At 39.1% G+C, this 14,037-nt stretch overlaps 1 protein-coding gene across 2 annotated transcripts in view; it reads right to left on the bottom strand.

The window, feature by feature from the left end:
* Positions 1-14,037, bottom strand: part of ARAP2 (ArfGAP with RhoGAP domain, ankyrin repeat and PH domain 2) — a 136,903-nt gene that overhangs the window by 66,963 nt on the left and 55,903 nt on the right. For both annotated transcript variants that reach the window (XM_087827892.1, XM_087827888.1), the window contains exons 10-14: positions 13,539-13,738; positions 10,458-10,543; positions 9,541-9,723; positions 6,918-7,092; positions 6,329-6,463 (exon numbers count right to left, since the gene is read on the bottom strand). In XM_087827892.1, the coding sequence (XP_087684018.1) occupies positions 6,329-6,463; positions 6,918-7,092; positions 9,541-9,723; positions 10,458-10,543; positions 13,539-13,738 (779 nt within the window). The remainder of the gene's footprint in view (positions 1-6,328; positions 6,464-6,917; positions 7,093-9,540; positions 9,724-10,457; positions 10,544-13,538; positions 13,739-14,037) is intronic.

Below are 14,037 nucleotides of genomic sequence, written 5' to 3'. Positions count from 1 at the left end.
AGAAATAGTGAATAAAGTCTGTAGATCAGGGAATTTCCCAATTTTCATCTTTATACTGTGGTTATTTCAGAGGCATGTTCTTAATTTTAAGAAATACAGACTGAGGTACCTAGGACTAAAGGGGCATCATGTCTACAACTTGCTCAAGCAATTCTGAAAATATGTATACACATGTATACCATGTAAAATGTTAATAGTTACGATGTCTGGTGAAAAGCATATGGGAATTTTTGTACTATACTTGCAGCTTTTCTGTAAATCTGAAGTTATGTTAAAATAATTAAAAGTTAAAAGAAACATTTACTGAATTATTCTTTAAATCCCCCTTTATCATAGGCGGGCTGGTTGTGAGAAGTAGAACAAAGAAAAGGGGATGACGTGTTTAGCCTCAAATACCAGTGCAAGGAGAAACACTCAGAAGGTGAGCCCCGAGAGCTGCAGGATCACTGTACTCTGAGAAACTGACTGCCAGGTGGAAAGCTGAATCATAACCGGCCAAAGAAAACAGCACAAAGAATTTCTTTATGGGTCTTGGGAAAGAAAGTTAACCGAGACCCAATCAGTTCCTGCTGGAACGTGATACACTGTTCCAGGGCCCTCAAATCCTGAGTCAGAGTATACTCTGCACACTTGTATGAAAGTCACACAGGGCCATTATTTTTAAATGAATATTTATTGCAGATTTGTAAAATATAAGAAAAACCAAAGCCAAACTACCAATCAATTGGAGCTATGAAATAATTTTGAAACAATGTACTCAGATGCCTAGAATAACGTCATAAAGAATAAAGGGAAAAGATGTACATTAATTCAGTACACAGCAGATCACCAGCACAGACCAGGAATTCCACCCCATCCTCAGGCACTTTGTAACCCAATCTGAGGGGAGTTGTGTTTGGAATTACAACCATAGCAACAATCCAGTGATCCCTTTCAGGGTGAGAATCACTCATGGAGGGAAGCCACCCTCAGTCTGAAACGTAAGAAAAGTTTCACAGAAAAACTCAGCTTTTGAAACAGTTGTTTATGACTGAAAAGGAAAGTTTCCAAAGTAGCAAAAAATGCCTGGTCAGCGTGGCTCAGCGACTGAGCATTGACCTATGATCTAGGAGATCGCAGTGCGATTCCCGTTCAGGGCACATGCCGGGTTTGCAGGATCAAACCCCAGTAAGGGGCGCAGGAGGCAGCCGATCAATGACTCATCATTGATGTTTCTCCCTCCCTCTCCCTTCCTTTCTCTGAAATCAATAAAGGCATATTAAAAATAATAATAATGACGAAGTAGTTCAAAATGCACTCTGAGCTTCAATCATTCCGTAACTCTGGGGAAAAGCTGAGAGAGGAAAGTCACAGAAAGGGGAAAGTGCTGAAAGCGTATCTGGCCAGAGACTCAGATTACACATGAAGTTAGGAAATGGGAAACAAGGCGGCAGGCTCACAGCAGACGCCAGGCCCCCGGCGTTTCACATGACAGGTGTTCCGGAGCTTGTACCTTTCTCAGTAGACAAGTGGGAGCCCTTGGAAGGTCTTAAACAAAAAGTGCCAAATACACGATGCATAAAATAAATGTAAATGTGGAATCTAATTATGCGAATTCTTATGGGAAACAAATGACAGATCTCTTTAAAAAGGTGAGTACAAACTCATTTTAAGTTAGAAATATGGGCTAAAGGAGATTTAGTCCTATAGCATTACCATCACTATCACCCTTGATTAGCTTCATTTTTATAAGTGAAAATGGGCTACAGGTCAGACAAGGGAGGCACAGATATTACCTTGGAGGATTTATAATAACAAAGCGCTGATAGCAAATCTTGACATTCCTATTCATTTGGGAAGCAATGAAAAGCTTTAACAAAATTATGTTGGATTGCGTTGGTCTGCATGGACCAATTTGGACACAAGGTCTGCAGACTCTGACCTTGAGAAATGTCAATACCATCCATGACACCTTATCGGCTACAGAAGTAAGCTTACTATTATTCAGTTAGCAGAAGATATTCACCAGAAACAAAATCGGGGCCACTCTCAATGAATAACCCTCAGAACGAAAGCTGTTTAATGGATAAGAGGTCGTGTGTGCAGTGTTGGACTGACTGGAGGGGCTATTCATTCCTTCTACTCCACCTTAATGTTTAGATCAGGGAAGACAAACATTATTAGAATTTGCTCAAACACAGGTAAAGGACTCCAGAGGTGACCTACTGAAATCTGACTATGAAGTGATATGGATACTACAGCTGAGAACCTGTGCTGTCACCTACAGCCGATAGGACATACCTAAACTCAAGGGCTAACTGGAAACCAGAAGCAGCCCCCCCATGGCTCCTCCCTCCCCTCGTCCCCTCATCATCACATTTCTGTGCCATGCATTCTTCTACACACTTCATGTACAGCAACTCACTGAATCCTAGAACCACCCTATTAGGTCAGTCCTACTACCACTTAGCCCTTCCTTGTGGCCTGTAGACAGGCACAAAGCAGTTAACTGGCCTCCCCAGATCACACAGCGCTCAGCACCAGAACTGGAGGCAGAGCCCAGCAGGCAGCTCGCGAAGCTGCGGTCTTAACTACTTCACCTGCTACCTCTCCGTGCCTGTTACACATCTGAAGCCTGTATGTTCATTTTTAATGCGTTAGGGTGGAGTGGAGGTCATGCCTTCTAACACCTATGTGTGCAATACACCTGAGATAATTAAGGGGAGACCATTATTTTTGGAAAGCATAAAGTCATTTCCTGGTGAAGAATTTCCTAAACTGATAGTATTCGGCATCCACGGAAAATAAGAATACACGCTAGGAATCCTTTTTGTTTGAAATAAACGTGTTTTAGCCTTGGAAAAACTCTGTAAAACTACGCAAGCTAGGCATTCATGGAACAAGAGACCATCAAAATTCCTCAATGCTAGTCTATGAAATTAAATATAAACAAACGATACAGACTTTCTTTCTAAGACTCAAACACTGTCAACAAATCAAAGTAAGATGCTAAAGGAAAAAATACGGTTGAGGGGAGAAAACAGAAAACAAAAGCAGGATGCCATTATTCAGCTCTACACTTAGAGCTATCAATCTTTTCTTCCATGAACACTAAATTGAGGAGAAAAAGAAAAATAGAGATCAGTCTTCATAACCAGAGGCTAGAAGAACTCCAAACCTGAAAACCTGAGCTGCCAGTTTGAAGCCTCTGTAACTCTCCGAAGGGCCACATGCACTTTATGCCCTGGCTTTTTCTCGGTTTTTAATCATTTTGCTCTATGGTGTCTAGACAAGCACTGACGGAGTGGTGCGGCCCAGGCGCTTGCTATTCAGAAGCAAAAGTGACAGCCATGCTTTAATCTCTAAATCTCTCCAAATAATTCATCTTTTCCATAACGCTGGTGCTCAGTAGGAGTAACACCACTACAGAACCTTGAGGGCAAAGAGAGAAAGAAAAAACAAAAACGCTAGAGCTTTATGCTTCTTGGTGCTTCAACTTTTTCTTCTTCATTCTTAAGTAGACTCTTTCTGAACCAAAATATGCTTTTTGCCAGCAATTACGTATTTTTATGCACGGAGGAGAAACAAAATGTTAAGTCACTTGCACTTTTACACTGGTAGTAATGTGACTAGAGGAATGGTCATTTATTCGAAAAATGGTTATCATGTGACTACTATGTGTCAACACAGTTTTAGGCACCAAAAATCTGATAATCCTGAATAAGTCAGAAAATGCTGCTGCTCGGTTGGGCTTTCACTCCAGAGGGAAAGAAAATCAAACCAATGAAGGGGGATCACGTTCACGTGCTAAGTGCTACAATGGAAACAGGCAGCAGACTATAAAAGAGAACAGCTGGCAGTGGGCACACACTCGAGCAGAGTGCCAAGGGGTCTCTCTGACTAGGCAGCACTGAATTGATCCTGAAACAGGAGAAGCAGTGAGGGGAGGGGTTTCCCTGCATAGTGAACAGCAATGGCAGGGGTCCAGAAGAGGCAGAAGAGAATGTAGAGCGTTGCAGAAACAGACAGGAAACCAGTGTGGCCAGGCACGATGTGGCAAAGGGAGGAAGAATGGGAGATGAAAGTCAGATGGCGTGAAAAGGCCTTTTAGGTCACAATAAGAATAGGGCTATATTCTGGAATGGGAAGCTGCTAAACGTACTTGAACAATGGAAGTACATGACCTGATTTACATTCTTAATGAACACGGAGTCCATTTCTGGAAAATGGTTTGGAGGGAGGGAGGGCAGATACCAGCGGACAAATAAGGGGGTTGTAATAGCCCAAGAAGGACATGATGGTGCTGGGGCTAGAATTATATTAGGGGAGGTGAAGAGTAGTCTACTGATTCACAACCCATTCTGAGTTTGAAATAACAGACCTTGCCAAAATACTGGACAGAAGAAATGGAGATAATCAACGAATGCCTTGCCAGGAGATTATTTCCAATGAAATAATCTTTGTGTGCTGCATAGCCAAAGTACAAAAGTTCAATTTCATATTACTTAAAAAAGAATGTTCCAAAACGAGAAAACATCCCTAATTAAATTGCACATACAGAGAATGCACCAGTTTGTTTTTAAAAATAAATTTTAACAAAAAAATCTATAGTTAATTTGTAAAAGATAAAAGGAAACATTAACTTAGTTACAAGTTTAAAGCATTAATTCAGTCTTCAAGCCATTAAGAAAAAAACACCATATTTCAAGGAAATAGTAAAACTGGGCAGTCTATAAATAGCATAAACACAATTGTCAAGAAATAAATAATCCTATTTTCATCCTGCAGGGTGCTTATGATATTGGACAGCTTCAGGACGAAAGTCTATTTCAAATCCCCTATTTCATCTTTTTATAATGGTTCGAAGGGTAGGCCTAAAATCTCCTACTGTTTAGAAGAAACATTCTAGAAAACCTGTAAATTTATTTGCAAGTGCATTAAATGCTTTATTATCCTATTATTTAATATCTGCTATAGTCAATTCACAGATCATTCAGGCACTTTCTCCTTCCTTCTGATCAGTCAACATAAGGGTTAAACTGATAAGGAGTAACAGAAGGTGAGAAAAATCTCTGTAAAATTGATTATTGGTTAGGCTGAATTAAGAAAGACATTAAAAACCAATTGCTGAAAGAAACAAAAACATCTAAATTCAAAAGAGAAAAATGTTCCCCTTTCTAGTGTCACCTGGCCAAAGTGCTACAATAACAATTATAACACAATTCAGATATAAAACTCTGCTTGATGCTAAACTCCTCCATTTTTCAAGTGAAAATCAGCATAATATCAACTATCGTGCAGTTTTTATCAGGATTATAATTAATGTATGTAAAGTATCTAAAGCAATATCTTACATACAGTACATGCTCACTACAGGATTGCTACTGTTCTCAGAAAAATCTAATGAAGTAGTTAATCCCAACAGAATTCTGCTTAGGGAAATAACTTTTTGGAAATAAAGTATTTACACTGAAATAATCCCTTAAATGCACAAGGATCCGGATTAACACTTTAAAGTGAGTTTGTCACCCTATTGTTGCTTTGATGGAGTAATGTGCTGGATTACACCACCCAGGGAACTAACACACCAGCTCCCGAGCCTCTGAATGCCCACCATCAATTGGCCTATGGAGCTTAATCTCTCTTAAATTCTCTGTTCCAGGAAGACAGAGCTCATATTTTCCTGCCTCTATTTCTAAAATTAGTTCAAATATTTGTCCCCTGAGCATGAGGCTTGTGCCGTATTCATTTTTGGATTCCTGAAGCCTACCTAGCACACACCTGACACACGGAGCTGGGTAGATAAATGCCTACAGGGACTCCACACAGATAATTCCTCAAACACAGAATAGGCTGAAAACACACACGCGCGCACACACACACACACACACACACACAGTTACCATCAGAACACAATGAACTACCCAATATCACTTAGTATGCTGATAGAATACACACTGAAAACTTGTCAGTCCTTCCTATTTGTTCACATTTACTATATTATCTCCCCAGTTAGGGTGTCTATCCCTAAGGGAAGGGGCCGAGTTTCACCATTTCTTTGGAATAACTCTTACATCCTGAAATAGAGTTGGCTGGCCCTATGGTAGACATCAGTGAATTCTGTTGAGAATTCACTCAGCATTCCAACCCAGTGGTAAATCCCTGCTGCAGCTCATGAAATATTATCTGTGCCTGGAAGCATTTATAAATCCTAAAAATTATATTTTTCTACTACAAGATCAAATCTAACATCTTAAGGGGAAAAAATATCAAAATTTAAACCTAATTGTTTTGATAATGAAAGACAGTTTTATCAGTTAACAAAATCTAAAATGAGCAGAAAAGATACCTTCCAGCAGTTTTTTCTCTGAAGAGAGTTTAGACGCAGCAGAAGGAGCCTGGTACAGAAAGTCACAGAGGAACGGGCACTGGGGGGACTCCTGACTTGGTCCACCTTCAAAATGAACTTCATGTTGAGGAAAATCTAGGAAAATCACAGAAATAATGCATTTGAAATCTAAAATGTAAACAATTTTCCCTTTGCTTATGAATATGTGAGTTTTGAGCTTGAAGAAAAACTACTTCAAATATATCACAGAATAATACACAGGGATATTTATTTTACTTTGCATAAAAGTTGCAAAATAAGCACTTAAGTTGTGTTTATTATTCATATATGAAAATCGGATTTGATTTTGGGGAAAATGATAATGTAGGATTAAGTGTTTTAATCTTCTATTTGTAAGATTATGGAAACATAAAAGCTTTATTTCCCAAACTTTTTCTTAAAATAAAACGTAGTTTTACGATCTTCCATCTTTTTGGTAATTACATTTTTCTTCATTCTGATGGCTTTTCTTATTTGAGAAATTAACAGATTTGTGCTTCTATCTGTTTAGGGATATAGCAGAAGAAACCAGGCTAATGAAGGAACTAACCTGAGAACTTGTTGTGGTAGAGAAATTCCATCTGCAGAGTCTGCCCAGCCTTCTTGGCCAGCAGGTAGGGGGTGCTGTGCACGGGGTCTCCAGTTGCACACATGACGTCTGCTCCACTAAACAGCAAAGCCATTGTTTCCAGAACATCCGATTTCACCACAGCAGCACACAGGGCCTGGTGATTAAAAGGAAATATATCTGTTAAAGGAAGACAACACTATTCTAGCTATTAAAATGAGTGACCATCTGTCCATTTATGATATGAAGTTTGCATTCCTTTTTAACGAAGAACTATTAGGATGCCCTGGATTAAGCAATAGGCCCAAAGGCTTGCTCTGTATGAATTTAAATTATAACCTAAGGCCTCCAAGTCTCAACTCATTGTTTTGTTGCTATTATGTTCCAAACCTTCTAATCTAGTATATTTGCTTTGGAAGACATTTCTTATGCTTACATAACTATGATAATGACTGGTGCTCAGAAAATTCAAAATATTTCAGATATAATATGAAGTATCCACTGAATGTTTTGCCATATGAGTGTTGTACAAATGCATGTATGTGTGTAAGTAGGTATGTACGTTATATATTTTCTGGCCTTACAGGAATCTGTATACTCTTTCAATTATTGTTGTGCTGTGGTAATTTCAAAGATGAGTCCAAATTCAAAAGCTTTCCTTTTGGGGGAGGGATAATGTGGGGAGCAGGAACAGTAAGCAGACATAACAAACTATTAAGACATGTTATACACCACCATGTACAAACAGAATTACTGGAATCTGATTTCTTTTTTCCTTGAAGTAATAAGCTGCCTTTACATCTCTTCCCATCCTCTCTCCTTGCTTTACTTTACTGGCTTCCCATTTACTTCCAAACTTTCTGATGTTGCACCCTGATTCCATCTGACTTTAGCCTCAGGTTCACCATTTACCTCCTCCCTGACGGCGTATCTGGATGCATCGCTAGTTAATCTGCCCCCCGTAATGCAACTTCAGGATAATCATTCATTAACCATCCCAATGGGCAGCTCAGAGTGTGCAGCCAAGGAGCCCCTCCAGTAGACCCCTTTGTATATATATTCAGAAGTGGGATGGCGATATCATACGATTACCGTACTTTTAGTTTTTTGAGGAATCTTTATACTGTTTTCCAATGTGGCTGAACTAACTGGTATTCCCACCAGCAGTGCACAGGGGTTCCCTTTTCTCCACAGCCTCATCAACACTTGTCATTTCTTGTCTTCTTGAACACAGCCATTTTGACAGGTGTGAGATATCTTATTGTGGTTCTGATTTGCATTTCCCTAATGATTAGTGATGTTGAACATCTTTTCATATTTCTGTTGGTCGATTGGATGTCTTCTTTGGAAAAATGTCTATTTAGATTCTTTGACCATTGTTTAAGCAGATTTTTTATAAATTGAGTTGTATGTGTTCTTTGTGTATTGTGGATATTATCCCTTACACAGTGCATGGTTTGCAAATACAACCTACTATTTATATACTTATTTATTATGAACCTCTAGCCACAGAATTAGATTAATTATAACCCTCGGTTTATGATACCCTGTCATCATTATTCCAAACATGTCTGGTATAATTGGTCAGTTATTTTAATAATATATTTACTACTCATGAAACTACCACCGAAAACAAAACTAAATGTCTTAATAATAACCTATGTAAATATACGTTCCCCACTCCCATCCCATCTCTCTGAGGTTTCCGACCTTAGGTGCCCATCCTGAATCTTGAATTTATTGTGCCACTGCTTTAAAATCAATGAGTGGCCTCACTTTACAAATACCAAAACTTCACAAAGAAGAAAAACTTAGTTAATGGGAACTAAACCCATAGAAAAGACATGTAAATCAATTGTATAAATCTGATAATGTCTAGAGAAGTATGGAAAAGGTCTTCATTTATTTTCCAAAATGTTCAGCATAATGCTACTTACCCGGGAATCCTTATCTAATAAGTACTGCCGTTAAAAGCATACTAAAGAACTGAGAAACATTCTCTGAGCATAAAAACTACAGGGATATAAAAGTATATGTTTTAAATATCTATGCATAGAAGAGCCTCCTGACACACAAGACATGGAACCAGCAATTTAAAAAAAGAGAATGGACCAGGATGCTTAACAAATCCTTTGTCAAAGGGGTGAAGACCAAGGGGGAGCATAAAATGGTCACAAAAAGACCTGGAATCACTCAGCCAAAGGCAAAAATGCCAGTTCACATCAACCGCACTAAGCAAACAATTGTTGTAACAATAGACCGAGAACATGATGTTAATTCTGGTGACAACAAGTCAGCAATGTATGATCTGAAGTTATATCCCGTACCCTAACCCTAAAACAGGGAAAGTCATCAAAATTTTAAGAACAATGGGATTTACCTAAATTAGCTGGAATCTCGTGGAGGAAGAGTTTACCTGCTACTGATGACAAAGCCTTAAGCGAAAACAATGGGAAACCACTGACAGTCTCACAAAAGGAAATAAAATAAGATTAAGCAATCATTTTATCAAATAGTAAAGGATTTTTTACTTCTTTCCAAGACCCTTAGCACATATTTTAAAAGATATTAAAATCCACGTCTGTTGTTATGTTTTATTGGATACCTTATTCAGCTCTTCCTTGGTGAGAGAGGCCAAAAGGGTTTTCCTGAATCTTCCTTCTTTGTACTTCTGAGTAATGAAGGTTTTTCTCTTTTCTACTGGCGCATCCATGTGTAATTCTTCATCTTTTTGAAGGTTACCAGCCCAAAAGTCATTTGCTCTTTTGTTTCCAATGACAATAAAAAGCTGAATTATCAAAAAATTATAAAGCACATCAGTTCCTAAAATGTACTTAAATCTGCAGAAAACTGACTCCCATTATACATTAAAGCATAACTTAGTATAAAATATGCAAAAACACAAGAAAGATCCAACTCTTTCAGGAAGATAGAGTGTGAAAGCAGATACTGTTTCTATTTTAAATATAGTCTAGCTGCTCTTAATAACAGTAAAAGATTAGTGAGGAGAGAAACTGCAAGCCACAAAAATTGCAGCCAAAGCGTGATTATTTTTTGACGCTCACATTGAGACAGATTCATTTAAAATGGCTGAGTAGGTGGACTAATGTGGTTGGTGCTAATGCCAAGCAGAAAATGGAATTGGGAGACAGTAAGCTAGACATGATCGCAGTTAATGACACAGCATGGCCAAGATAAAGAATGGTAAATTTTGCCCAATGTTTTCATCACTTTTCTACTATTTAATCCATACAGAGTTAAAAAAAAAAAAAGTAAATTCTGGCTTAATGACAAAGCTGTCAAGCCTTTGAAAGTAGTTATTACTATTAAAGCTCCTTGTACTTTTTTATTTTTTAAATAACTATCTCACTTAGGAAACATTTTAAAAGTTAAAGTAGAAAGTTGCTACTATCAAAGAGACTATTATGTGGTGAACAGTTTACCAAGGAGCTCCTAAGTAAGCTCCTAACCTGCATCTCTCCTCCCACACTTCTGCCACCACCACAGTTAAACCAGACTCACCTCAATCAGTTCATTCGTCCAAATGCTTGCATCCATTTTTAGACTTCTAACCTTGGAGTCTTTTGGTCCTAAAGATCTATGGTGTCCTGAAGTCAAAACACAGTTGCATTTCTATTTTAATTCATATATAAACATATTTTACCTTTTTATAAACGTGTATGTGTGTGCATGGATGTGTGTGATTATGTATTTTTTCAACTTAAAATACACTGATATCTAATTTCCAACCTGGAGCAGTGATGGCATTTATACAGAAATTATAACCAACCACAATGAAGTTAATGGGATTCCCTTCATCACCACCATGTACTGGCATAAAACTATACTCTTAAAAAAGTGTGTAGGGATGTATATGTATACGTGTGCATGTAGTGTGTAAGTATGTATGTATGTATATATATACACATCTAATTTTTGCATTGTTTGGTAATTAACTAGAAATCATAGGTTACTGAAAATATTTTATAATAGGTCTGAGTAAATTACATGTACGTAAAAACAGATATTATCCCTTTAATCTTAAAAAACAAACTAGCTACAACTCTAATAAATGTGTACTTAAAAATCTTCAGTGGATCCTTTATTTTACTACTTTATGCCTGGAAGAGAGTAACAGCCCAGCATTCTATTATTATCAATTCAATTATTTTGTATAAATCAACATTCAGTCATTAGTGGCACCCAGGCATGTGTCAGATGCTTTATTTCTCAGCTCTTGAGAAAGAAAAAAGGTATACAAGACATTATCCTTGATCGTAAGGACCTGCCTTAAGAGCATGAAAGAGTTCCTCTCCATAAACCATAAAAGGTTCCTTTCCTTTTGTCTTTTAAGATGGAAACTACCCAGAACACAAAGCCCTAGAATTCCCAGGGCAGGAATTTGCACAGGTTTCCATTTATAAAGACTCCCTAAAGGCAACAGGGTCAGACTTAGAATCCCCGAGGAAGAACTGGACGGGATGCTAGAGTAGCCTAGACAAGAAATGACAGAATCTGAGTTGAGGCAACAGAAACAGTGGAAGGCAGATTTAGAAATACTGCAAAGATGAAACTGATGGGACTTGGTGGCCTTTAAGGAGAAGGGAAGGGTCAAGAGGGTCTCTCAGGTTTTAAGCTTTAGGGTAAGGTATGCATTATTGCTTCTGGCCAAGATTTGGAATATAGGAGAACGTGTAGTTTTATGTAATGAGCGGGGCACCAGTGAGAGCTCCACTTCCAACAGGTTATTTTTGAGGGATCTTGGGCAAATCCAAGCAGAGGTTCTAGTAGGTAGATATGAATATGGTTTCCAAAAGAGTCATCTGCATTAAGATGAGAGTTGAATTCAAATTATAAATATCATCCCTCAGGAACATCAAAGTGGAAGAGAGCAGAGCATGCAACCCAAGGGAACACACGTATTTTAGGGGCAGGCAGAGGGAGTAGCCTGAGAGATGAGCAGAGCAGGGAGAGCACACCCAGAGGAGAAGGTCTCCTGGAGGTGGGGAGAGGACGGGAGGTCGCAAAGCGACAGGTTGATCACGAGTGTTAAATATTGTGAAAACTGACCACACGGAAATGGAGAGGCAAACTACACTGGTAAAGGTGGTGAAAATATTTTTACTGGTGCTGGAGAGAAAAAAAGGCTGATTACAGATGTTGCAGAAAACCTAGGACGTTCATGAAGGAAACCTGTGCAGATTACTGCTCTTGAAAGTATTGGTCTATTAGAGGAAAATGGAGCAAAGAATGATGCACAGAAGGGACTGGTTAAGTTCTCAGAAAGGCGGTGTTGCCAGGACAGACTAAGGCTGGTGTATATACTGAAACAGAAGACACCGTAGCTGAGTAATTACACAGAGAGTGAGAAGAAAGGACGGGAGCCTTAGAAGGAAGAACGGCCTCGGACAGCAGGAAGGCTACCTCTTCCTGAGACTGGAAGGCGACAGGGCAGGCCGAATGCAAAGGATAGGGGGTTAATCGATGCTTTCTGTCGTCGCTCTTGATGTTAATCAGCCCCTCGGGGAACCCTATCGTGATGAGGAATGTGGCGGCATGAAGATTTAGAGAAGTACTGAGGGTTGAAGCAACTATCCTTGTCTTGGCTCCAGCTGGCTCAGGTGCTCCCCCGTGTCCCTCAGTGAAACCTGTACCATACTCTTGCCCTTATCGCCCCCTATTGTAATTTTTTGATATGTTACTGCAGGAAATGCCATGTCTCACACATCTTTTTAATTCCCAGGAACAATACTGGTACCTGGTAGAGCAAAAAAATGAAGTTAAGTTTTCCCTAAGCTGGGGTCCACTCCCTCCACTCACTTGGACAACTGTCTGAGCTCCTAATACACTGAGCTGCCAGAGAGTCTGTAAGGTGTAAGGTCACACAGGAAGACCAGCCACAGCGCTGGTTACTTTCATAAACTTCAATGGGCCTGGAAAATAGTTCTGTATAAAAATTCTCACTATACGGGGTACCAGATCTGGTGGATCAAGTTGAGATCTCAGATCCACCTTGATGTGAAAAATAGGATTTACAGCCCAGCCGGCATGACTCAGCAGTTGAGCGTCGACCTAGGATCCAGGAGGTGGAGGTTCGATTCCCGGTCAGGGTACATGCCCGGGTTGCGGGCTCAATCCCCAGTCGGGGGCCTGCAGGAAGCAGCCGATCAATGACGCTCTCATCATTGATGTTTCCATCTCTCTCTCCCTCTGAAATCAATAAAGATATATTTTTAAAAAAACAGGACTTACAAAATATGACTGAAGAAAAAAGGACAAGTCATACAAAGAGAAAGCGTTTTCAGAGTACATTCTGAAACACACTCACCTAAAATCTAAAAATGTCGACATTGTCTTTTTAAAATCCATACATGGACCAGGAGGCACAAAAAAATGATTACATGCTTAAAAATCAATTTTTATATCTAAGTCATGCACACAAGAAGTTTAGAATTACATTTCTGAAATTGATTTAAATGTAATAAGCTTTCTCTGCTTTTATTTTCCACAACCATTAGCTGGGACACATCATATATGACAATAAAGAGCTTTTGGTGCCAATCTGCCACCAAACAGTGATGAGCATAACTTATCACTAATTACCTGCACACTTCTTACAGATGACAACACAGAGATTGATGGATGCCCAGTCAGGATCCGGGGCTTTACAGTCTGCACAGCTCCTGTTGGACTCATTGAACCAAATCTTCTCAGCTACTTCATAATCAGAGAGAGTTTCTGCTATCGACTGCTGCACAGCTTCAATCCACTCTTGTTTCTCCTTTTCAGACTCGGCTACAAAGCTGAAACAATTACCGTTTTCGCATTATCGATCTCCCTTGTAAAGGCCAATTCAGCCGTATGTTCACTTTGCATATTCATTTCACTCACAAATTAAACAGCAGCTGAAAAATATGCCTTCCAGGCTGTTGGAGAGTCTTTTCTGCTAAAAATCACCTAATTTAGAGATCTATTTTTTCCCCTTTAACTTTTCACATTGCTTATGACTTTGTTTACATATCTTGAAGCAAAATTAATATACATCTTTCTGACCAGGATATAAAAATTGCATTGTTAGGTCAAAAGCTTATAGGAGAGGCCC

The sequence above is a fragment of the Miniopterus natalensis genome, chromosome 1 (assembly GCF_054644295.1).
Source record: "Miniopterus natalensis isolate mMinNat1 chromosome 1, mMinNat1.hap1, whole genome shotgun sequence".
Lineage (NCBI taxonomy): Eukaryota > Metazoa > Chordata > Mammalia > Chiroptera > Miniopteridae > Miniopterus > Miniopterus natalensis.
The sequence above is the reverse complement of the archived record's forward strand: the minus strand, read 5'-3'. Positions and strand labels throughout refer to the sequence as shown.